The following is a 25,908-nucleotide window of genomic DNA, read 5'->3' as shown; positions in this document are numbered from 1 at the left end:
ACACTTCCCACTATATACAAGGCTAACATTTTCTCCATTAATATAAATTGCCAACCATATGTTGTGCTTATATTTTCCATTAATTTGCTCAAGACGTAATGAGTTTTCATGTAATCTGTAATTTTGTTGTCGTCGCAGGTTTGGGTGAGTTTTCGATTTAAATTACTTAATTTCTGTTCAATTCTTGTTGCCAAATCATATATTTGTAATGCGAATAATTGAAATTTATAAAGAAAAAATAAAGGTACTAAATTATATTTATAAGTAGCCCATCCAAGACTAAAATTTCTGAAAAAAATGTCCCAACTGAAGGTCAAAATGACAATAAAGTGCACTGAAACGAAAACAATTTTTGATTGTCCAAATCTTTCTGTCTTATCGTAGATTGTTTTCAATGAGGATTTACTTGAAAGTTTTTTGTTTAAAATATTTCTGGAAATTGTATTTATCACAGAAATTGAAACAACTAACGTGTCAGCCATTGCATCCATAATGGCACTGGCTAATCGTAGCTTTTGGTATGTGACATTAATTTTTCCCATAATATCCCATAAGTACAAAAATAACATTGCTAGAATTGTTAAATAAGGAAAAATTTTATGAAAAATCGGTGAAGCTTGATTTATTTTTAGAATATTTACTGTTTTAAGCAAAATTAAGTATAATTGGTTACACATTCTGGATACAAACGACTAAAAAACCAATTAGTAAATTGAACATGATGTCAACAATTCAGCATTACTAATGGAAAATTGAATCAATTTAATTATTTCATAATTATTATTACCTATTTAACACTGACTAGGCAACACAGTATTGACATCTGTACAAGCATGGTCTATTGTGTTCAATAATGTTTATTTAGATTGTCTAAACGTGAAAAAATTTGAGTTCTTGAGTTTTCCACAGTTCCAGTCAATTATATTTTTAAAATTTGGTCAAAACAAGATACAAGTTGGCTAATTACTATAAATTTTTTTATGTAAATTTAATTAATTATTTTTATCAAAAATTTCTTTTACTTATGTTGCACTGATTACCTTTGAATTTATTTATTTTTAGAGGAGATTTGAATTGATGAAATGATATTGCGATGTTTTGATAAAATTTCAAAGTAGTATAAGCCGGAATTTGTTTTTCAGTTGACTGAAGTAATTTTGGCTAATTTATGTAAATAGGAAGACTTCCAAAGTAAGTAACTAATTAATCTTTTACTTCTTATTAATTTGAATCAATAATAACATTTTATAAATTGTTTGTTACAGCAATTATAATTTTAATAATTAGTTTTTTGTATTTTTGTTGCTTTTTAGTTAGATCGTCGGTGTTTGTGACCTTAAAAGTTCCTCGATGTGAAAAAACGCCGACTCATTTGTGTTGTTTATCAATGAAATAAATAAAAAATGAGTACGAAATTTTGTTATGTTCACTTTGCGATTCAGTAAATGGGGGGGAATCAGCGTACTTAATTAATGATTTAATCTATGAAAATATGTTGTAAATAATTGATAAGTCTAAAATTTTGATTTAAGAACTTGTTTTTTACCGATAATAACCTCTATCGTCGGGACCTTAAAGCCCAACAAAAGAACCATTTTTGTCCTAAAATTTTCCAGCTACGTACTACTTATTCACAACTGACGACAATTTATTTACAATAAAGTTTGTAAAACTCAAGGTTAATAACTTCTTGATATTCGAATCAAGAATTTTTATGCGCTTTATCAACAAAAACAAATTAATTGCACTTTTAACACATTTTATTTTATCTTCTAAAATGTTAGCGTTGAAAACATTTAAATGCTCAAATCGAATTTGGCAATCTTGTATTTTCGGTACGAACTCCAAATGTCGATGTCCAGTTTTATCAAGTGATAAAATTTAAGTCACCGACGATTCGGTTCGAGAAGATTTTAGAACCTAAAATAGTTTTATCTAACATTTTTTGTGTTACTGTTTTTTATTACAAAAAAGTATCATTAAGATTTCATGTTTGTTTTGACATTTTTGCAATTTGTAATTTCAAAATTGGTGGATGCGCCGGGAACATTTTAAAATAGTATATTTTATTTTCAATTTATTTATTTTATTTTTAATTTATATTAAACTTTATTTTTAATGTAAATATTTGCTCTATAAATAAAATTGACTAACCCAGTTTTGGTATTAACTCGTCTAAATTTGATGTATTACGTAAACTAAAAATCTTCCACTAATCCATTCTTCTAATCAAATTGAGAGTTTCATTGAGTAGATAAACAAAATTATTTCATTTTATTTTTCTATCAAAAACAGTTCAAATGTGTTTTAACACATCTTTCGAATTATTACCATGCCGTTTGCAATATTTTTACCCGAAACTAAGAAAAATGTTTTCCAAAAATTGTACGGATTTGTGGTAATTTTAAGTGTGTTTGTTATGACAGTGATACAAATGTTTGGAAAATTAAATTTTGTTTATCCTTTATTGAAAACCTCAGTTTGTGCCCTTGATGGGGGCGTTGCATTGTTGATTGTTTTCTTGGAAATTGTTGATGCTGTCAACAGAAATTTTATTAACGTAAAAACAATCTCCCGGTTTTATAACCATTTGAATAAAATTGATAAATTCCTCGATTTACCCCCAGTCCGGAACTATTTCCTGCGAGGCGTTTTAAGTTATAAGTTTTTTGTAATTATTGTCCACTGTGTGACTTTCGCTATGTTTTTTAACGACGTTACGTCCAATAATGATTTTTATGGATGGCAAGGTCACAAATACAATTGCATCAGTTTTATACTAATTTACAAAATGACTTGGTTTGTGATTCGTTTATATGTAACCGTGAACGAAATTCGGCGACGTTTCGAACTCCTCAACAGGAAATTTGAGCTCATCATCAGAACCACAAATTCGGAAACACCAACAATCAACTATCTTAAATGCCACGATATGTTGTGTGGCTTAATAACCAAAGTTAACAAAACCTACGGTTTTCAAATAATGATAATGGACAAACTCATCGCTTTGCGAGTTGTTGAAACGAGTTATTTGTGTGTGTTATTCGCCATTGAAGAGCGCACAAAGTTAAGTGTGCTCAGTTTTGTGAACAATTGTTTGTGGAGCATTTGTTTCATCGTAAGTGTAGGTGTATGCCCATTCCTCGAAATTCCTAATGATTATTTCAGATTTGTGGCGCTTTGATTAGTTTTTCTTGCGGCAAAGCCAACAAACAAGCGCAGTTTATGATAGTTCTTTGTCAAAATCTGTATAATAAAGTGGGAGGTCATCCTCTTAAAGAAGAAATTTTAATGCAATTTGCAAAACAAGTGGTTCTGGCCAAGCCTGAATTTAACTGTTTGGGGTTCTTCCCGGTGAATTATGGTTCATTTTTGAAGATATTGAGCAGTATTTTCAATTACATTATAATTGTTCTACAATTTGATATCTAGAAGTTTGGGAAATGGTGGCTTAACCCGTTTTTTGGTAACCTTGATCAAATTTTGTGTGATATCGAGGCTGCTATTAATAGATCTAATTATTAATTATGTTTTGTAGGATGACCCATATTTGATAATCAAAGTGTTTTGCTAATATCTTTTATTCGGTTCTGGTCATCAAATCATTTTTATCGTGGCTATTTTTACTTTTAATCAATTTTATGTTAGAATTTTTTATTACATAATAATAGTTAAATCTAGGAGACGAAACAAATTACTAATTGTTTGTGTAAATATTTTTTTAAACAAGTGATTCTTTGTGTATAGTTTAGTCTACATCTTTTGTTTCTTTATTTTCACGCCTAGATATATTTATTAGTTTTAGTTGTTACCACACCAATCTAAGAAATAAAACACTCGTTTTGTCAAAAATAAGCGTTAATTATTTTCAAATATTAATAAATTAATTAGCTGGCTCACCAAAATACATTTTAGATTAAAAATATTTTATTCTTCGATACTGTCAAAACGGTTTTTCTTCCGTTTGACAACTGTTTGGCATTTCTCAATACGAAATGTCAGATTATTTTTAACAGATTTGAAGAAAGTTTAAGCTTTGTTGAGTCTAATTCGAAGAATAAAATGTTGTATTTAACTCATCTTCATGTAAATTACTTCATTTATTTCACCTCGTGGATGATAAACCACTCGTTAACACTCTTGCAATAAAGCGTTCTATTTACACTCAAACTCGTCGAATAAATAACTATTACATTTTGTTATATTATCTCATTTGTTATTAATTACTCCTATTAATTTGCAGTTTAATATGTTTTGCTTTTTAACGACAATTTTTAATGTTTCATCAAATTAGTGCATGGGCTCAAAGGTTCTATATACTAGTTGCCATTAAAATTAGACATTTAGCGTATGTTCATACTCTGAATCGCATATTTTATTTTAACATGAGTAAAAATTATTTTTGGGGATAAAATTAACACAAAAATGAAATGTACTTTTTATGTTTTTTGTTTCTACTATTTATAATACACTCGTCGAAGTAAAAATTAATTAGTTTGTGTGGGTTTGAGCTCTAAATCATATATTTTTTGAGATATAAAATAAAATGAAATAATTGAGAATAAAATTTACAAACGGGTGTGTATTTGTATTTTTGATATATATCATATTTGATATTTTCTTTTTAAAATTTTTTCTTTTGTTGAATTTCATTTTTGTTACTATTTTTAGCCGGTTGGAGAGAGGTCACTTGTGTGTGTGACCCCTCCAATGCATTATGTAAATTTAGCTTATGCTCAATTACAAAAAGCGAGGCATCTCGTCGATTACATAACCGGAGCCAGTGGAGGGTCTCGTGTCAATTTCAATAATCGCAAACCAGACGTGAAGATTGGATAAATGTAGGAATTTGCCGTCATTAAAATGGCAATGGATCAATCAACCTAATAAAAAAATGAGCAACCTGTCGTTGATTCGGACAAAAAATTCATCGAATTAATTTTGTCATTAACAATGCAGTTGTCATCAATTTGAAGAACAATTTAGCGCTCACCCACATGCAGCTTAGATTAAGAAATTGATATTGGCGCCATTAATAAATCACGTTGAAGCGACACGTGACCTCTTTAAATAAATTGCTCCAACACGTGAAGTAATGGTTTAAGATGGTAGCAAGCAATAACCTCCCTGTCTAGTGATGTTTATCGGGGACCAAAATGTGCGTAGATAAAATTATTTATAACAATTGTAATAATAATAAGTCGTCTGGCGCTATGGCTGGTCATTTTTTCTCGTTCTATAAATATCATAAATGTTGAGAAAACAATGACCCTCTGTGCTCATTATAAATGTTTATAATAACGTTGTGGTATGCGTAAGTAGGTACACAATAGTGTGCTATCTAGGTACACTATCTGGAGTATTTTGTAAACAATAGGGGGGCTTTTGTGCATTTCTCCTATTTCCGTGTTTATTTTTTCACCAATGTTTAGTTTTTTTCCATGCGGATGTAATATTAATCGTTTTCTATAAATAGGAAATTCAAAATATTCTAATCTTTGGATGCTACAGTCAAATAACGACCAGTAAAAATGTGTTTAATTTGATAAGCTATCAGCTACAAATATTTACTAGTTTTTTCTAAATGCCATGAACTGTACCTATTATGATAACCTTAGGTATTTTGATATTGTAGGGATAACACTTCGTAACAATGTTGACCACACGTGTCCGTTCCGTGCCGTTTTAATAAAACTTCCCATTTATGAAAAATTCAATAATTTATTACACGCTTTAGCTAGGTAAATAAAATTATGCAACAATAAATCCGTAGATACAGTATCACAAGGTCATATCATTACTAAATAAATACCGCAACGACAATTTTTCTTCTTCTTCAATACACGTAATACAACAGTTTGTGCCATCTACAAAATTTAAGTGCACGTTGGCAGAAGCGAGACGAAGCGCACCTATACCTACAATTTACATTATATCACAAATTTTTGCCGATTAATCACAATTTAATCACAAGTTCACTTTTTAAGTCACAATCTCATCGACTAGGGCCGCCGCAATATTGAGACAGTTCTTCTATTGAACAAGGTTTTTCACAGCACTCGTTAAAAACACCACGACGCTTTCTTCGACGAAAACCGGACATATGATGCGAGGCTGCATTCGCCCTACTTTGGAACGGGTAGTCTAAACTACGCTGGGACAACGAAGGGTAGCCGGGAGGCCGCGACGCACCCACGTCGTGAACTGAAAAAAAAATTAATAAATAACAAAAAAAATACCATCTCGAAAAAAATTTAAAAATTTAAAGCACTGAAGAAAATCAAAAGCCGTTTTCGAAATAGATACGTAAGTGTTTCCTTCTGTTTATTATGTGGATATCTATGTTTTGATTTTAACCCAATTGTTATGTTTGTTTGTTCTTTTTTGTTCATTGCGTTATTTTTGAACGAATTCCTTTTCACAACCTTAAAAATACCTAATTATAATGTATTGTCGCTATTAATTGGATGTTTTGAGTCAAAATAACAATTAATAAGGAGATACGATTTATCTTAAAACGTGATTTTTTTTTGTTATTTATAATTTAAACCCAACCGCTAGTTTTCATTTTATTTAAAAGTAAGATGGAAATAAGAAAAACTAAAAAAAAAAACAGGAATTATAGTAAAAGAAAAAAGCACTTTAAAGTAAAGTAAAGAATTTAAAATATTAGATTTTACTGCCTGGATTATTTTAAAAATGAAAAAAAAAAACATTACCGAACTTGTTCTAACATAAAACATAAATAGTGGAAAAAAGAAGCAATATTATTTTGTAATACTTATTTATGTATGTATCAAAGGAATAAACAAGTATGTATTTTAATCTCAAGAGGCGGCCGAAAGGAGCCGACTAAATTAATAACACAAATTTGTCAAATAATTTGTCAAAATATTCACTTCATTCATTTGCAATTATAAGAGTAAAAATCCGTATCAAGGAGTTTATGTAGGTGCGCCAGAACTCGCGTCGAAGAGAAAAAATTCAAAGTAAGATAAGATGCCAGGAACATAGAAAAAATGTTTAAAAAATTCTATCTGTCAAAAAATTTTGATATTTATTTTTTGAAATTTCACATTTTTTTATGTCTATTTAATGATACCGATGATCTTGTATATGTTTTTTTTACAATTATTTAGTAAAAATAACATATACAACAAAATAACATATATAACATATACAAGTAGTAGTAAAAATTTTGCCAATAAAAACCACAAATAACGTTAAACAGAGTTTAGGATAGAGCTTCCTTGTTTCCTCTTATAATTGCCTGTAGCAAAAAAAGTTGGAAAATCATTTTTCCAACAGAAATAAATAGAGTCAAAGTGCAAATTTTAAACTGTCATTACTTTGAAATTTTTTTAGATAATTTTTGTTTACATTTTTTCCATGTTCCTGGTATTTTACATTAATGGCATTTTTCTCTGGGGTGCGAGTTCTGGCGCATATTGTATATGTCAAAAAACACTCAAAAGATTCAATTCATTCAATTCTAGTTCATTTTAACAGTAAATTTATTTGTTTTATTTATTTTGTTCCTGAGGGAATAAGGTACCAGGTTATTAGTCAAAAAGGAGGGAACAAAACACTACTTTATTCTCTCTTGGGAGGAAAATTAATCAAATGCTGTTTATAATTGGAATTGTTAATAAAATGACGAAAATGAATTCAAGAAACAATAAAAAGAATAAACATTACAAGAAATAGAAAATTTAAAATTTAATATCGATTTTGGAGATTATTTAATAAATTTAATTTGTAGATTGCTTGGCACGGCACTCTATCTAACATTTTATTTAAGAATTAACTTGCTTGGGTTTTTAAAAAAAGTATAAGAAAAGAAAGTATTTAAATTTCTAATGTGTTATCGCTCATTTTGTTTCAGTATAGTATAAAAAAGGTATTTGGTGTTTTCGGACTGGTTACTGGAAATACATTTTTTCGGCAACGTTTAGATTTTTATTTAATCTTCGTCAGGACGTTATTTGTTTTAAAAACGGGTAGCGTGATATTCGGGTATTTGGGCTTGACGCTCTCACGAACATCATGCTAAATTAAATAAAAGATTAAATAAAAATCGAAACGTTGGCGAAAATGTATTTCCAACAACCAACCCGAAAACATCAAACACCTTCTTTCTATAGCATACTGAAAATTCTTAAACATAGAGTAAATGCGGGATTTTTAAGATTTTTCGTATTAATTTCTATGAAAAACACGAGAAATAGATTTGAAAAAGTCTGCTTAGATTCGAAATTGTTAAAGAAGTCAACGGTAAGTTTCAACTAAATTCTTAAAATAATGAAAAAAAATTACCGCGTTAAAAATGGGTAATTTTGAAGTTAAAAATCTTTGGGTAATTTTGGCCACTTGTGCGTGTGAGAAAGCGTACTTACTGTCTGACTTCTTGTTGAGGGTGTTGTAATTGCCTTTGCATACCGTGGACAGTGTCTCTGAGAGTCGTCTTCCGCAATAGACCGCTTTGGACTTGGTTCCCCTAAAGTTGGCCATGTCGTCTGTTCTGCAAGTTTGTATTCCGGCCAAGACCGTCGCCACCACCACGAAAACGTATTGGAGATCCATCTGAAAAATGAACATAATCATCGTTAAGTTCTCTCGAAACGAATCGGCATATCCATGATGTTCTCCCATGCACCTAAGTGTACTTAAAAACAATAAAGGCATTAAACTTGTAATGGCAAGCGAGACTAGCGATAATTTTGTTGTTATTTTTTATTAGATTACGCGGTTCTCAGACTTATTAATTTATTGAGCCGCATGCTCGATTGGGATTAATGGTCTCTGGGCTATTACCTTGAGAGCTTCCCCGAAACTCCTACATTCGTACAGATGAGTGGTTTGGGTTCATGCATTCGGCACTTTATCAGCGACATCACAGACTGAACGCAAACTTGAATCACAAGACATCACAGCTGTGTATCATCGACCGCTAACTGTAATCAACTGGACGGAGAAGCGATGGACACACTTATAAAACACATCACAAATCACATGTGTGGAGGTTGGAGAGAAGCGATCGAATGGTGGACGTTTGAGAAATGACGAGGAAATCTTTTGGAGAGACTTTTGGGCACGTGTCGGGAAGGCTTCTTTGCAAAGGACGGCTGGACTTTGCTCCAGATGATTGGAAAGGTGGAAGGTTGAGTGCTTTCTTCTAGACTATCTGGCAATTAGGGTAATTGCAAGCCTACTTGTTTCTCCATCTCCTCAGTTCCTCATCTCAACAATCATTTTGTTTGTTTATTACTTATTTACTTGAAATTATTACACTCCCCCCTCTTATTTATTTCCAGAACAATGTAATTTAACTATGCCACTACATCCAAAATTTTCAGAATCAATTTTTTTTGTGTTAATTATAGGTACCTTTTTATGGGCCGGTTTCGAGATTTAAAACACTATTAAGAGTTAAAAGTTTTACAAAAAAATCTCATTTCAATTAATACAAATATAACTGAATTCTGAATAAAAAGTTTTTGTCCCTTTTCCAAATTTTTGAGAAGTCATGCTTTCATTAAAATTTTTGCTTTTTTGATATTTAGTAAAGCAAAGAATAGAGTGCTTCAGCTCTAATTTTATATAAGGTACTTCTGTTATACGGGGAAAATTGGGCAATTTGCAAAAAATCATAATTCTATTAGGTACTCCATATTTTTTATTAAATTGTATTTTTTTTTGTTCTCTATATTTTAGATATTATTCTATATGATGTTGCGACAGCTATATACAGTGTTGTTTTGGTAAAAATGCTCGAACAAGTCAATTTCAAAATTTTCAACTTGATTTAAAAATTTTACACTTTTTGGTTTTTGACGTCATCAACATTTTTTTAATCAGTTCGATAGATCTTTTAATTGTCGAAACGACAACACCAAAACATTAAATATTACATAAAGTTTTCGATTAAAAATCATCTGAGAAGTGAAATAATTTCAACAAAAAACAAACATACAATTTTAAATTAAAATAAATTAAATTAATTAATTAAATCAAATTCAGAATTTTGTATTTAAAAAAAAAATTGACCGTTCGAGCATTTTTGTCCAAATAAAATATTTTTAAATTTAATAAATAAGATTATTATTCCATAGTTTTGCCGCTCACTGTATACTTTGCGAAAAAGTTTTTAATTTGATTATTTTTTTTATATTTTTGCACCGATAAATTAAAAGTCTATTAATATAAAGCACAAAATTATCTTCAATTCTTTATTATTTGTTAATTTATTTTACTTTATTACTTGCGTTTCATCAGTGGTTTTATAATTTATTTCCGCATTTTTTGAAAGTAGTTTTTTGCTTATTTCATCAATTAATTAAAATCCGTCCTTGCACAATAATTTTTGAATGATTTCAATATCCGGTATCTTTTGTTGCATTTTGTTCACGTGAATCAAAACTTGAACTTTACTAATAATCTGCAAACCTCCAAATTTTCCACTCTGTTTACATTTCGTTTTTTTCTATTACCGATACGTTTAGTGAGATAATTTCGTTACGAAATAAAAATTCTATTATCACACAGAGTCCAACTTTACGGATTTTAAAGGAGTTGTTTATTTATTTCAAGAATAGAAATCATGTCGTAAACAAGCGTTTTATTTAAAAAAAAACATTTGTTTTATAAATAAAAACAAGTACAAAACAAATGGTCTTTAACTTACACCATCACTAACAGAAAAAAATTAAACTTCTCTGTCATACCATTTTTCATTCGAGTTTTTACTTTGACTAAACCTTTCCTGGTGCAATTATGGTACCATGTGCATGTAACATGTCTATTTTAGACAAAACTAAGAACACTAAGGGGTCGTTCAGGGTCAAGGAGAACAAAATAGGATGATAATTTTAATATAAACATCACTGACCTCTATGTCGGGCAAACAGGACCTTTTTTTCAGTACCAAAATTAGAAAAGTACAATCCCCTTTGGGTGGGACTGTATTGTCTCAGAAGACTTGTCGGAACTCAATACAGAAGATGGGTTCAAGGACAGGTTTAACTCGTGCCATTCTTGGGGCAAAGGCAACAAAATATCGCTGATATCCACGTGGGTTAGGGCGTGGTGGGGGAATTTTTTATCGTTATCTTATCTCACCAATGCCCAAAATAACTTTGATAATTACGAGATTTTGCATCTTATCACATGTCGGACAGTAAATAAGGAATATGAGACACCAGCTTTCCTAATGTTCACACGAAAGCTAATAATTTGTCAACATATAGAAAAACAAGTATCTTCGTCGGTGATGCAACTCCATTTTAATGAGAACGGCCGTGATAAAAATGTATCAAAAAATTAAAAACAGAGATAAAACAAATTAACATAAATAGAACGTGCAATTTCGTTCGGGTTCACGAATTTTTTTTACGTAATTTGAGCATTTTTTCTTCGATATCACTTGCAGAGCAGAGATAAAGGTTGTCAAAGCTGAACCGACTTCCTACACACAAATAACATTTTATCGGCCAATGCAAACTCCAAGTAATCTCAATTGGTTTCAAATCCTCTTTGCTCATGGCTATAAATTTTCGCCACATTCGTTGTTAAGTTCTCTGAGATTTGCTGAGTACTTGTAACCTTTGAAAGGCGAATATTTGAAAGAGTTTTTTAAAATAATGTAATACTTGAACACCAAATACCAAGACAACCAAAATATCACTGAAAAATATTTCGATAATAATCGGCGAAAATATTTACACAACTCACTAATAAATGTAAAATTGATGATACTTTGAACACCATCACCGGTCGCAACGTATAAGCTTGCGTAAGCAGTGGCCATACAGAAAGTGGGTGCTGTGAAGCAGAGCCAGGGAAGGAGAAAAACGTGTTGTTTCTAGAAAAAAATTAAGAAACGTGCTGAAAGTGAAGAATAATTGATTACCTTTGCTGCTCCGACAAACAGACTTATGATTATTCCTAATTGAAGCAAAGTTATTAAAGTGACGTATGTCAATTGGTTGACTTCTGCAAGTTCTTCCAGAAAATACAGATCCATGGCTATTTCATAGATTCGAAAAATAAGAAATATCTATTAGAAAAATTAGTAGAAGGTTTTATTGATTTAATTAAAAACTTACCAGGTGAAATATTCCGATTAAAGTCGTAGGATATTTCAGGTCGATTTTAATGATACATCTTTGGTACATGACGAAGGCGTATTCATTTTACCATAAAACTGCTAATCATCACCACCAGTCAACGAGATGATTCGATATTTTTATCTTATCTGTCGATTGTCAATCAACAACAATAGATTCAACTTATTCTCAGCAGATATAAAATATTGTTTTTGTGTTTTTTCAGTAAATAGAGCTTAAAATAAGAGAATTCTACTAAAACTAGGTTTTTGCAAAACCTCCGCCTTTATGAGTCTAATAAAGTAGTGTTTTCTTACATGCAAACTGTTTACCTTTTCATCATATTGCAATAAAATTTAATTAGAGTTCAATTGGGTTTAGTTTTTTGTGAAACTGTGACGAGGTATGTGTGTATTCACAAGTAAACGAATTGTTTAAATTCAAAAAATGTCATTCTGTATATAAAAGAAATATACTAAAATTTACTTTTATGGACTACTTTAAAAAAAAACAATATGTATAAATACACAATTTTTGAGAAGTGTTAGTCACAGACGCCAATCCGATAAAGTACACCTTCCAAGTAAATATTTATCTTTTTTTTTTCCAATCTACAAGTGCACACAATTGAAGGTTCTACACCTTTTCCATCTAAGATTATTAAAATGTTTACACAGTAACTAAACAATTTTTACTGCACTCAACTTGAAGGACAAAACCTTATATTCTAGGGAGATTTCTCGATTATCATTTTTGAAACTTTTGCTAATGTTGAGTTTGATAATTTTTCGACAGTTTTTTTATATGTGTGTCAGAAATTAAACATACACTCTTATCAAACTCATCTTTATTTATCCGAAATCAGTCATCAATATGATATTTAATAAGTTCAACAAATCCAACCCCTTTTGATGACTCATCCATAGAAACTTGTTTCCCTTTCTTCTGCTTCTGAGTTGGGGTCGTCATTGTAAACTCGGCCGGTTTTTGCACTCCTGGCATTATAGATTGTTTCCTCGCCGCCATCGCTTTCTTGTCATCATCGTCATCTGTTATCCTGATTCCAGGCATAACAGACATCCGTCTTGCAGCAGGCATTGCAGACATCATCCTGAAGAGATGAGCAGCTTCATCTTTCATCTTATCACCAGCCATCATTTCCACAATCTTTTGTTCACGCTGCATCAATACTTTTGGTCCTAGTTTCTCATCAAAAGCTACTTTTTCAATCACTTGCTTACACTAAAACAAATTGTTATCACTTCAAACATCAACGAATCAAAAAGCATCACTTTGTTCAAGAAAGCAATAAGATTCTTATCACCCATTTGAGTCGCTAACTCTATAGCAGCTTGGGCATCAGATTTGGCGTCATTTTTGCTATGTTGGGCTATATTTATCCTCATGATAAGTAGCAGTGCATTAATAACCCATTTATTATTTTCGGTACGTTTGCCCTCGTTCATACATTTACGAGCATAGACACGAGCCAGTTCGTATTGTTTCAACTCAGTATGGAATCTGCTAAGTTCATGGTACAACCAACACATTTCTTTGGGAGTTGTTGCCTTACGTAGTCGATCACCATAAACAGTGATTTGTTTTCTGGAAATGAAAATTTTGAAATATTGTAAACAAAATTAGAAATACCAACTTCCAATCGATGAAAACTCCCTTAAATTGGGCTATAACCGAATCAGTTGATGGTTCTCGACTCAAATGAAGCCCCAACATTTTATATATTCTCTTCTCTTGATCCCACTCTAACTGATTCTTGTTGACCCTCTTCAAGTCGTAATGGGCTTGACACACCGTGTCGTACAACACCTCCAAATACGTGTCTCTATCGGGAAGAATTTTACGCGATTTGAGATCACAGAAAGTTTTAAGTTTCTCCGCCATTTCAAGAACCGACTTCCAACCCTTATCTTCAAGAGCATCACGCATTTTTGATACTATCAAATCTGCTTCTTTCTTCGCTGCGTCCCTTAATTTATTCAACTGTTCTTCTTGTCGTACTTTGAGGGCACCGGATGATGTGGCTTCTTGATATTTTATGAAATAGAAAGGTCGTCTTGCTCGTAACAACTCTTGTTTGTATTTAACAGTCTTGTAGCCGGTTTTGGCCAATAGTAGAATTTTCTTCGTTCCGGCTTCATTGGGACACGAAATTCCGGGTTCTTTCGGGAGGTTTTTCAAGAAAAGTTTGTCTTTGTAAAGTGTGTCGAGGTATTTTTCTGCCATGTAATTCTCTATATTACTTGTGTATCGTTGGAGGGGTTTGTGAGGGAATTTTATGGGAGGTGGAAGAATGTTGCGTTCTGATTTTAGCGAGTAGATACTATCAACAATACTTTCACGATCGGTTGGAGGTTCATCAATTTGGCTTAAAGTATTGTCGGATGTTAAAGATTGATGATTTAAGTTCCTTGATGACTTTAGGGGAACAATCGGGTCTCCCTTATTGCTTACTTTGTCAGGAAGAACAATTTTCTTCTTCTTCTTCTTCTTGTAACGGGATTTTGGTTGGAAACGTTTTTGTTCTTCGAAATTTTTTTTCCAGGCTAATCTTCGGATAATTAAATAGTGGTCACGTAATGGCCTTCCGGCTCTTTCTCCTAAACAGTTTTCAATAGCATCGGCACACTAACACTTTTTTTATTAAATCAAATTAAAAATCAAAAACTTACATGCATGGCACCCATTTGGAAATAATCCGGTTTTTTTCTTATGGGGAGAAGGCGAGTGTTTTGTACTAAACCATCTTCAAATTCACAATTGAGATAAGTGTTGAGGGCTTTGTGGGCTAACATTACAAGGTCGTCAGGGTCTAAATTGAGGGCTGTTCTAATGTCATCAAGGGCACCTTCATATTTGCAAGCTTTAGACCTGGCCCAAGCTCGACCCATTAAGGCTCTCCGATCATTAGGGGTTTTTGCAATCGCTTCATCGAAAAATTTCAAAGCTTCGAAGGAAAAATTAGTTTTGATTGGGCTTTGTTAATTAGTACCTCTCTCGTATTGCTCCAATCTTGATATGTAATACCCAAGCTCGCGGTAAAGGGTCTTAAAACCATAAACTTCTTCTTTTTTACCGAAAGGTGAGGTGGCTGCCGAGCTGGCCATTATTTCAGTATAATTTAGTGAAAAAAATTAAAAATTAAGACTGTTTCAGACTTTGACAAATTGAATTGTCACTGTGACAATTTTTGGGTAGAAATGAAAAAAAAAAGTTTAAAGCTTTTTATTAAACAATTTTCAGCACACGCATAATAAAAAAATGTTAATATTAAGCGCTACTACATAATAATGGCTAAGCTCCATTTTATTCCCAATGACTAGAAAAAATATGTACTTGCAACAGTTCAACAATAAATAATTACATCTCGTAACAGCTAATTTGGAACTGTACAAATAGTATAGGAGAGAAGTTTGTATAAAATTTCTATTTGAAATTTGTTATATTTGATTTAACAATAAATTTACAATTACCTTGTGATTTTCTACATCATGGTGTAATGACCTTGTGTGTAAAAAATTCGAAATTGAAAAAAAATCGAAACGATGCACTTACAATCTAAGTTTCTTCTTAATCTAATTTTTCGGGTAGATGTGGCGGATATAGTTTTTCTTTAATATTAGACTTAACAGATTAATGAGTTAAAAAATAGTTTAGTGAAGTCGTTATATTTACATTTCTAATGAATGTAGCATAAGTATTATAAAAATACCCATTTTTACACATTAAACACACATTAATCTAATCTAAGGCAATGACAATGAAACTACCATGTTCGAAGGCCTCTTGTACATATTTTTCAATAAAATTTACCCTAAAGAGTTCTAATGATTCTTAAATTAAGACTAGATTTAGGAAAATTTGAAAAGATGCGAATGGCAGTAAAATATCAGAATCAACAAAATTTGACTGTAAATTAAATCTGATATTTATTTCCTCAACACCCTGTACCTATAATAACCGTGAATGGTCCGTTATGGCTATTATTTATTTTTAAACAGGCTGTGTTTAATAATTTATAACATCCTGTATAATAAATAATTATCACATATTTTTCAACTAACAAATTAAATGCATTTGGTGTGTGATCCCTAGAGTCAATGATTTTCTCCTAAAATTTATAACCAATCCTCAATGTCAATTCTACAATTTTTAGAATGTCACGCCCCTTGATAAACGCAACTAAAATTCGTTGTTAATTTGAAAAACCATTGACTCGTCTTGAACGAACTACAACCATCCAGTTGGCCCATTGTGTCCACTTAAAGGAATAACTCCTGGTAGTTTGGGTAAAGACTGCGAATTGTGGCTTTTGAACTCTTCTTCTGGAGTTTGCGAAGAGCCAGTGGCTTGATTACTTGAAGACGAATAGCAGAGAAGAGGTTCTATCGAAGCACCTGGATTTTGCCCCACTGCTGTCACACTTTCCTCTGTGGTGGAGGGTGTGAGAGTGGGAGGGGCGGAAATAGGAATTTCAACCGAATCTTGGGGGTTGTCATTGCGTGACGCTTTTTGAATCACTTCTGGTACGCGAGTAGGAACGCTGGAGGCCCTCTTCAAAACTTGAGGAATCTGCAATTTTTCATCAATATTTTGCATCTTTAAATTAAAATATATAGTACGCACTTTTTTGGGTGGTTTTTTGACACTGGCGACTTCTCGAGGTGGAGGGACTATCGGGCTGGTGTTTCTGGACGCCGAGAACTTTTTCCGCTTCTTCTTCAACAAGGCTAGTCCATGGGCCAACCCATGGAGCTCAGGTTCGCGATGGTCGGGAACGTCCAGACTCGGATTTGAGTCGGTAGACCTCGACCTCACCGACCCATTATCATCCGACGCTGGACTATTACTATGGCTGTGCGAGTGGTTGTGCCCGTTTTCTCTGCAGTTGTTGCAGACTGAATCTTCTGAACGGGAACGTCCTATCAAGCGGGAAACTTTTCCAGTTTTTGCTGCCTCGATCAATGTTCCCCAGCGACGTTTGTGTGAGTGAGTGCGTTTCAAATGAAACCTACAACCATTACTAATTACCCGAAAAACTTTTTTTTGAGTGCACTTACATTCAAAGCGTCTAGCATAGCCATGCTGAAGTGAGCAAACAAAGAGAAAAATAAGCTTTGCCTAAACTAGTGACGGTAAAGAGAGCGGTGATTACCTGCCAATTCCTCGGGAGTGGTGGTTGTGCGAACCTTCATTGATACTCCCTTGGGATGAAGAAACCGTACTGCTGTGTTGGTGCAGTTTACGAGAGGTCGAATTGAAGATACCAGAGAGGGTGCTTCCGAAAAAGTCGTGATGGTGAGCTTCCTGTTGGTGCTGGAGGGATGCGATGAATTCGGCTACAGGGGGAAGAGGACCGCTGGTTGTGGAAGTTTGGGGCCCTATGTTAAAGCCTTTCATCAGTCTTCGTTCCTTTTGGCGATTCTTCTTGCCTCCCGTACCTGGAGTTTGATACAAAATAATAAACAAATGTTCTGCTTGTAATTTTTGACTTATTAGTGTTTAAAACTGACAGGTCAATAGAAAATATACGAATAAAAAAAACATAAAAGGAAATTGGACCAAAGGTGATTAAAATTCACTACATATGAAAATACGAAATAATGAATCCGGTTGCGGAAAGCTTTCAAATGTTTGGATTAATATTGAAAGCTTGCAGTTTTAATGAATTGAAGTAGAAGCATTGCAATCAGCGGCGGAGCTTGTTAATTTTCTTTTCCTTTCTGATCTGTCTAATCAAGTAATAAAAATGAGGGTAGGTTTTTTAGTGTTAATTACCCATTCCGCTGTGCGCCGTGGACGTGTTCATTCCCGAATTTTTGAGTATTTCAATAAGTTCAAAGCGAAAAGCTGATATGTCCTGTTTAATTTCATTCACGTCATCCTCTGTGACTCCCTGATTTTCCGCCTTTCTTTGTTCGACTGTCACGTATCGCCGCACCAAGTTTCTCATAATGCTCTATAGAAAAGTGAACAATGTAACCAAATCAGATTCTATAATAATTCACTTAATTATCTCACCTGATATCGGAAATCTCTCTCACTCGCCTGTTTGACTTTCCTCTGCAACACACCAAAAACCATTACTTTCCTCAACAAATTTATTGATATAATCGCGCTATTAATGCAGTTTGATTTATTCAACAGTTGGTAATGGGAATGCATACATACATACATACATGCGCCAGTCCGAATTTAATCAACGACAATAAATCGCTCGGATTTGCATTACACGACGTTTGAATTCGGGTATAAACCCGACCAAAAATCGAACGACAAGATAATCCACTCACCCTTATCGTCCGCATGTGTTCCTTTTTGGCAGCTCGGGAATGACCGCAGAATTTCCGCCGGATCCACTGAATCACGTACCAGATACTTTTAGGGGTTGGGATGATGTTAAATGGCGGCGGGGCAGTACCCCCTTCTTCGAAATAACTAATCCACAGTTTGCTACGAGCGAATTTCCACTCGGTGTCGGCCCGTTCCTGAGGAAATAACAATTGGATTAGGTCAGCGTCCAAAAACGCTTCAAATATTTCGGAAATCCGTCGTAGAGCATTTTAACGATTTTTCACACGATTTCTAGATTTACAGATCAACGATTTTTCATAGATTTCAAATATTTTTTAAATGCGACTTTTTCCGTATTGACCGAAGGCAATATTCGAAGTCTTTAGGACCTAAAGAAGTGTCAAAAACGCTAGTTTATAAAGCTTTAAACGCAAAAATACGTTTTTTTCCAATTTTTAAAAAGTTTCTCTCAAAATCTATGCGGAGAAAATAAAACTGAGAGTGGAATCACAAGAAGAATTACCTGATTTTGGAAATATTTACAAAAATTGAACTGGAACAAACAAGCCACAAACTTAATTTATCACAATCGCAGTTAAATTAAATCAAGATGGATAGGATAAAGACGAGATAATCGCTCGTCACACTCTATTGCTCCATGTTAAGATGTGCTTAAAACTGTCCTCCTGTAATCTCCACAGGGTCATTGTTTGTTTCAAATCTAGTCTAAGGCTTTTCATGTCATTTATTTTAATTATATTGATGGGTTATTGCTGGCACACATCTGCATAATCTAGACTATGCTTCTCAACATCTATACCTTACTAAAATGAGGTAGTTTAAGCGCTCTCACACATGTGTAAAACGTTAAAAACCGTCTTTGTCGCGCGATAGCAATTTTATTTTTCCTGGGAATTGTTGGGAAATTTAGAAGCACTAAAAATAGAAAACGGCAAAAGGTGGAGACCGAGTGAAGGGAAAAAATAAAAATTCAGTTAAGATTACACTTATCAGAACACATGCACATGTTTTAAAGCACTTAAGCGACATTTTTTGACATTTATTTGAATTGTTAGTAGAGCTTATTCCATATCTGGTGGCGAACTGACAGTGACAGAAAAGACAATTGGAGTGCGCCCACTTGCTTAAGATAAAAAAATACATAGGCGTACTTTTTTTCTTTAAAAATTTTGAAGACAAAGATTGTTAGGAATATCATTTTTGAAAATTCTTTTCATGCGTTAACAATTTAATAATTTGTTCATTATTCTTCATCTTATATATGAGAACCTACTTATTATAATTTTTTAAAAAATAACAGTGGTTTTGAAATATTATTTCATACGACGCTTATGAACAATATTTTTTTCAATAGTAAACTTATGTTTAGTGTCAAAATTCAGTCATTTTTGACAACGTCAGTTCGCCACCAGATTTGGAACATGCTATAGGTATTTGAATTTTTCTTAAAAAAATCAAAAATTTAGGGTGATGATAAAAAAGACTTTTACTTTTTCTCATACTTTGCTGTCTTATTTGTTCATATGCGTTAATGCGCTCTCTCTTTCTCTTATTATACTTATTAGAACATCTGCACATATTTAAATTTCGTGCTCTCATCTGCCCGCCATCTTTTGACTTTTATTTGAATTGTATTTGAATTTGAATTTTACCGGGGTTTCATCTTTAGACATGCTCCAGACTTACCCACCGGAAAGTGGGACGCCACACCACCACAGCGGCCGACAGTATATCTGCTCTAGTCCAATAGCGTCAGAACTCACGCCCCAGAGAAAAAATTCAAATAAGATAAGATACCAAGAACATGGAGAAAATGTTTAAAAAAATCTATCTATCAAAAAAATTTGACATTTAATTTTTGACATTTGACATTCTTATACTGATGATCTTGTATAGGTTTTTTTATAATTATTTTGTAAAGGTATAAAAATTTTGCCAATAAAAGCCACAAATAACATTAAACAGAGTTACAATTTAGGATACAGCTTCCTTGTTTACTTTTCTAATAGCCTGTAGCAAAAAAACTTGGAAAATTATTTTTCCAACAGAAATAAATAGAGTCAAAGTGCAAAATTTAATAGTACATTACAAGCGAGGTGGTAAATATGGCATTACCCCGAATACAGCACATGCCATTACCACCGAGGTTTGTATGCTATTTTACTCACAATCACATTATTTTCAGTCAAAAATATGAGTAAAATAAAATTCTAACAGAGTTAAGGTCCAAACGTGGTAGGGTAGGCCATCCAAATGGCGTTTGACTTTTTACATTTCAGAAATGTCAAAGAAAATATAATAAAATAAATAATGTGTGAATCTGATTTAAAATCGTCGAAATGGAAAAGTGTACTCCCCCAGAAGTAAGAGAAACTGCTACAAAAGCAATTGAATGCTAATTTAGCAAAATATTATGCGTAACTTGACAATTTGAAGAAACAAAATTCCTGGTATTTTTGTAATTTTAAGGTTGACTGTCCTGCATATTACCGCCCAAGAGAAATAATATTTTTAATTCTTATGAGATTTAGTGATGTGTTTCCCAATCTTTAAAAGGTTACTAATCGGCATATTACATTAGTGATTGTGAATAAAATCTCATAACTTCAAAATTTTTATGGATAGAATTTTTTTAACATTTTTTCCATGTTTTGGTATCTTCCGTTACATGACATTTTTCTCTGGGAAGCGAGTTCTGGCGTACCCTGTATATTCAGACATACCCAAATTTTCCAAAAATTTATCCACAACGTTTAACACTTTTCTGGGCCTTTTGTACTCCTATTATCATCATTTGGAGCAATTTAAATTTAATTTTTTTGAATCTTGTCAAAATTTTAATCGATTTTTCTGACTTTTAATTTTCTATCTTAAAAGAAATATTGTCTTGTGGATTAAACAACAACAATTTCGCGTATTAACAAGTTTTTCCATAATTGTAAAAAAATATGATTTTTGAACCTCTTTCCAAGAACGTTCTCTTTTTTGTTCCACAATACCTAATCTTAACAAAAAATTGAGAATAATAAATAGTTACTTTGTCGATGCAGGATTGAGAGAAATTGATCTTTTGAAGTTAAATTAAGCCGTGGAGCTAATAACAGTCTTGTTGGAACTGAATTGCCTTCTTACTATGCAATTCGCGTGGGAGTAGGAAACTTAATGGTTTTTTTAGTTTGATATTCCTTGAATACCACATCGTCTGGCTATCCAAGTTTTAGGTAGTGTTTTCTGAGCGGCATTTTAATTATTGGAAAAACAAAAATGTAAAATCCTGCTTTACATTTCGTCCTGTGCCAGTAATGATTTATTGCATAAGATAGGCCCATATGCACTATTGCGTGACTCCCACTATAATTAGGGGGAAACTCTGGAAAAGTTGCATGCGAGGTTATCGAACCTCGAGGGAATATCGACAAAAAGCGAGGAAAATCAACTGGTTTTTAATCGAAACTTGAAAAAAAATGATGTGAAAGTTTTTCTGAAGAATTAAACTTGCGTAAACTCCGGGTTTAATATTCCGCAGTTGTCACAACTTACCGAGATTAGCTGATATGAATGATTCATCATAGCAATCAGTAAGTTGAGCAGAACAACGATGTTAATAACTGAATATGTTCCAAACATAAGCATCCCCCAGAACCTTGTGAATATTTTAATTTCGTTCAATTCGAAGCTTTCCAGGTCCACCAATCCGAAGACGGCCCAGAAGAGCGTCTGACTAGTCTCGAATAAGCTGCAACATAATTGAATATGAATTCATTCCAATCCTTTGAAGTGAAAAATCAAGAGACTTAACACACGCAAAATTTCATTTACTCACTTTGAAAACCTTCTCCATATTATACAGGCGTTTGTGTCGTTATTTTCCGTCTGATTTAAAGAATGAGGGTTCTCTTCTGGACACTTCCTTTTTTCAGCTTTAGCATAATATGAAAGTAGCTGATTCAGGCCTGTAATCATAATATTTGCAAGCTGACGCCAAGTTAAAATCAGACTTACCGCAAGAAAATGCGAAAAGGACAAGGACGTACAAGAAGAAGAATTTCATAATGTCCATCACCATCCGTGAAAGTGACACTTGAAGTGGTCCCAAGTGCGGATTTACCGAAAATATATACACTAACTTCAATGAACTAAAACAAGAAAAATGAAATGAAATGTGACACTCTCGGTTAAATAAAACTTTTGCCGGAGATATAAGCACTCCCCGGCGACATGTTCTAATTATTATACTAAACGTGTTACAAATTTTATCCTCCCTATCTCGGAGTGCTTGTTCTTGAAACCGAATTACAAGTCCGCAAGACGAAAAAAAATTGAATGTTAACGAAGTGAATACATGGAGGACTACTAATCCTGAAAGTGTTAAGTTCAGGAACTTGCGGCGAAACTTTTGAAAGATTTGTGATAGTGTGGTTACAGTTGTGCAAAAAAATTAGTTTAGTTAAAGCAACAACAAATAAAATTTGTGTTAAAAAACCAGTTGAAAGCGATTTTTCACCTTTAGTTAGCTTCTCTCTAATTTTACACGCCTTCAAACCCTCAAATAAAAATGAAGTTATGGAATATTTTAATACGCAGGGCAGGGCAGTTTAATCTGCTTATGGTATTCACTCGTTCGTAATGAATTAAAGAGCCGTCTAACACACGTCAAACGACAATTTATCTCATCAGTCATTCGCGTATCTAGTCTCGATTTAGGCTATTATTAAATCGTGAATTTAACACATCCCGTATTACTCGAATCCACGTTTAATGGCAAGGGTACAATACACGTCCTCGTGTAAATCACGCGACGGGGTAGAATACTAATAACGGAGAATTTCGAAATGAAAAATTAAATTGGAAGAATTTGTGATTCAGAAATTTTGAATATATCTGAGCAAGGGGGATTGGGTTTAACACACCGAAATTCAACAACAAACACTCTAATTACCAATCGATATGCTTATCTAAATAGCTCACCCTCACATTATTATTTATTAATGACTATTTCTATATTTTTATTTAATTGCAAGTTGTAATATTTTGTCCGGCGCATCCACCATTTTTCATTTTTTTTTAAGATTTCATTGAAATACAGTTAAAAAATTACAATGACTTAACATTTTTGTTAAAATCTTTAGTTTACAAAATTCCACAATTACCATACGAGGAAAACGTTATGAAAACCTACGGGCTTGTGTCAAATTACCCAACTTTACGCAAACACGTGTCTGAATAAAGATTTGTTGCAACAAAACTGAAATATTCTGTAATATTTTGCCCGGCGCATCTAGAATTTTTGAAAATTTTTGAAAATTTAAAAATTTTATTGCAGTATTTAAAAAATTGCAACAACTTAACGTTTTTGTAAAAATCTTTAGTTTATCAAAACTCCACAATTAATAACCAAAAGAAAAATTAAAAAAATACAAAACACAAGGAAAAAATCATGAGAAACCACAGGATTGTGTCAAATTACTCAAATTTATTCCAAACACGTGTCTGAATAAAAATTTGTTCGAACAAAGCAGAATTCTGGAGCGTAGAGTGCAACGTAAAATAAAATGCAGGTTCAATTTGCATTTACGAAATAGCTTTACTGTGGTAAAATCAACCTGACAGTAGCGAATTTTTTCATATTATTTTGCAAATTTATTCATTTACTAGCTAATAGAAATTATGTAAAACTAGACTAAGAAACAAGAAAACGTCAATAAGTTTTATTTATTTTATGTACTCAAGTTGCATAATGTTTTTTTTTTTCATGTGGGAGAGAATACAAGACACGTTTGATTGTCAAGTCGGAGAAAATCATATGTTGGGTTAAATTCACAAATCACACAAATTACCTGAAAATATTCGCTGCTGAAAAAAGGCCTTCTGAGATCAGCATGGGATCCCAGGCATCCCATTCTTTCCTTGGAACATTCAGTGCACTTGGATCTTTTTGTACCTGAAAGAAATAAGCGATTGCAGACATCTCGCTGTCGCTCAAAAACTGCAAACATTTTTCTCAGGAACTAAAGGGAGAGGAAACACTTTCCTACCTGATATATCGAAACTGCCCTTAAAGCTACCGTCGCTACGTATAACGAGTTTGTAATGAAGTCAATGACGTTCCACATATCCCTCACATACTCCTCGAGCCCCACGTCCCATAACTGCTTTATTTCACTCCATATTAACCCTAGAAAGGAAGTTTATGTTAGCTTTGCTTGCACAGCGACTAACTAGTTAACCACACAGTTCCGGACCCATCATCAACAAAATTAAAATGCTTCTACCCGAGAAACAAACCCTTCCATTATCATTACGCTGTATGTTATGCAGACGGTTCCATTTATTATTTTAACAAATATTTGCAACCGCCAGTGGAATCACCCAAACGTGAATTTTGATTTAATTTTATCTTATTAGAGAGCTTTACAGTTTTTCACCAAAATGTTTTAAGTCAAAGACGACATCACACACCCTTCAAGGGCACAATAAACCCGCTAACTCCATCTCAACTTATTCCAAACTCATTTCCGATATAATTAAGTCTCAATTTGTCCCCAAAATCACCTCTTTATTATTCCATCAAAAATTCAAAAGCTTTTCCGTGCACGATATATCTCAGATTGTTAGATCTATGTTAAGTTCAGTGTTAACATGCATATTTGACGTCTCCATCACTTAACTCGGACACGTAAACAATTACGCTCTGTGGTAGTTTACACGAGTGGAATAACAATACAAAACTGCAAATTGAAAAATCCGCTTCTGAAAAAAAATCAGTAGCAAATTGATGTTTGCAGCAGTCGCTTGGAACAGCGGGAAAGTTTCTCAACTAAAATCTCTGAGGCAAGGTTTGTTTAAAAACTCACCACTGACGTAGGCAAGTATTATCCATTCGACGAGGGTGGGTTTGGCACCCCTCTGCGTGTAGACGACGCCAGGGTCATCGAAGAATACAGTCTGTGACAACAAAACTGGAAACAAAAAGGGTTAAAATCATTTTTTGTGTTACTAAAATGCAGTTTTCAGGAGAAAGTTAATAAAACGGAAAAACGTTTTCATAATTCTGAAACAGTTCCAAGTCAAGCTTGTCGTAACTTACATAAAAATGTAAAATAAGAGGCGGAATGGCAGATGAACTTGATGAAAGGCTTCCGCATAGTCTGGCCAATCACGGAATGTGGTGCAACGATGTAAGCAATCGAAAAGAACGGAAAAAGGATGCCGATCCTTACGATTTCTAAAGCTTGTAGAACCATGTTTTTTCTGCGGAAACCCGGAAGACCTTCGTACCAAATCGAAGCCAACAGTTGTTGGACGTTGGAATGAGCTACAAACTAAAAACCAATCAATCAGTCTCAAATTCTGACATTTTAGTATTTATTGCTGTTGAATATCTTTACACCGAATTAAAGTTGATATAACAATAATTTCTCTCAAGACCAGAAAATTTGTGTTTTTTAATTAAACGCCAATATTCAGATTC

The 25,908-nt window shown here is 33.1% G+C and overlaps 4 protein-coding genes across 9 annotated transcripts in view; 1 reads left to right on the top strand and 3 right to left on the bottom strand.

The window, feature by feature from the left end:
• Nucleotides 1-98: 98 nt before the first annotated feature.
• Nucleotides 99-3,432, top strand: LOC123005192. Its single transcript, XM_044398847.1, has 3 exons — nucleotides 99-110; nucleotides 2,366-3,118; nucleotides 3,169-3,432. The coding sequence occupies exons 1-3, from the start codon at nucleotides 99-101 to the stop codon at nucleotides 3,430-3,432; spliced, it is 1,029 nt and encodes a 342-aa protein (XP_044254782.1).
• A 2,269-nt stretch (nucleotides 3,433-5,701) lies between these two features.
• On the bottom strand, nucleotides 5,702-12,228 carry LOC123004747 (LIRP-like). 3 transcript variants are annotated; one of them, XM_044398157.1, is made up of 7 exons: nucleotides 12,105-12,228; nucleotides 11,909-12,055; nucleotides 11,731-11,860; nucleotides 10,889-11,682; nucleotides 8,815-8,964; nucleotides 8,397-8,583; nucleotides 5,702-6,204 (listed from the first exon to the last, which is right to left on the bottom strand). In XM_044398157.1, the coding sequence occupies exons 6-7, from the start codon at nucleotides 8,581-8,583 to the stop codon at nucleotides 5,996-5,998; spliced, it is 396 nt and encodes a 131-aa protein (XP_044254092.1). In that variant the 5' UTR covers nucleotides 8,815-8,964; nucleotides 10,889-11,682; nucleotides 11,731-11,860; nucleotides 11,909-12,055; nucleotides 12,105-12,228; the 3' UTR covers nucleotides 5,702-5,995. The 3 variants fall into 3 exon arrangements, 2 of the variants coding, with proteins under 2 accessions (XP_044254092.1, XP_044254093.1); XM_044398158.1 differs by lacking the exon at nucleotides 8,815-8,964; XR_006412705.1 differs by lacking the exons at nucleotides 5,702-6,204; nucleotides 8,397-8,583 and having other exon boundaries at nucleotides 8,821-8,964.
• Nucleotides 12,229-12,934: 706 nt separating this feature from the next.
• LOC123005344 (outer dynein arm-docking complex subunit 4-like) lies at nucleotides 12,935-15,294 on the bottom strand. The gene is made up of 5 exons (XM_044399045.1): nucleotides 15,115-15,294; nucleotides 14,795-15,069; nucleotides 13,759-14,750; nucleotides 13,397-13,709; nucleotides 12,935-13,346 (listed from the first exon to the last, which is right to left on the bottom strand). The coding sequence occupies exons 1-5, from the start codon at nucleotides 15,227-15,229 to the stop codon at nucleotides 12,966-12,968; spliced, it is 2,076 nt and encodes a 691-aa protein (XP_044254980.1). The 5' UTR covers nucleotides 15,230-15,294; the 3' UTR covers nucleotides 12,935-12,965.
• A 39-nt stretch (nucleotides 15,295-15,333) lies between these two features.
• Nucleotides 15,334-25,908, bottom strand: part of LOC123005669 (transient receptor potential-gamma protein) — a 70,798-nt gene continuing 60,223 nt past the window's right edge. For 3 of the 4 annotated variants that reach the window (XM_044399519.1, XM_044399520.1, XM_044399516.1), the window contains 13 exons: nucleotides 25,525-25,759; nucleotides 25,292-25,396; nucleotides 24,473-24,612; nucleotides 24,275-24,423; nucleotides 22,440-22,573; nucleotides 22,261-22,390; nucleotides 21,978-22,173; nucleotides 18,416-18,610; nucleotides 18,144-18,185; nucleotides 17,901-18,081; nucleotides 17,278-17,563; nucleotides 16,749-17,133; nucleotides 15,334-16,694 (listed from right to left, as the gene is read on the bottom strand). In XM_044399519.1, the coding sequence (XP_044255454.1) occupies nucleotides 16,353-16,694; nucleotides 16,749-17,133; nucleotides 17,278-17,563; nucleotides 17,901-18,081; nucleotides 18,144-18,185; nucleotides 18,416-18,610; nucleotides 21,978-22,173; nucleotides 22,261-22,390; nucleotides 22,440-22,573; nucleotides 24,275-24,423; nucleotides 24,473-24,612; nucleotides 25,292-25,396; nucleotides 25,525-25,759 (2,520 nt within the window). In that variant the 3' untranslated portion in view covers nucleotides 15,334-16,352. The remainder of the gene's footprint in view (nucleotides 16,695-16,748; nucleotides 17,134-17,277; nucleotides 17,564-17,900; nucleotides 18,082-18,143; nucleotides 18,186-18,415; nucleotides 18,611-21,977; nucleotides 22,174-22,260; nucleotides 22,391-22,439; nucleotides 22,574-24,274; nucleotides 24,424-24,472; nucleotides 24,613-25,291; nucleotides 25,397-25,524; nucleotides 25,760-25,908) is intronic. The other variant, XM_044399518.1, reaches the window with a different exon arrangement.

Source organism: Tribolium madens, unplaced genomic scaffold (genome assembly GCF_015345945.1).
Source record: "Tribolium madens isolate multiple individuals breed KSU strain unplaced genomic scaffold, Tmad_KSU_1.1 Scaffold_20;HRSCAF=117;Tcas5.2_LG4, whole genome shotgun sequence".
In the NCBI taxonomy this organism is placed as follows: domain Eukaryota; kingdom Metazoa; phylum Arthropoda; class Insecta; order Coleoptera; family Tenebrionidae; genus Tribolium; species Tribolium madens.
Note: the sequence above shows the minus strand (reverse complement) of the source record. Positions and strands in the feature narration are given on the sequence as shown.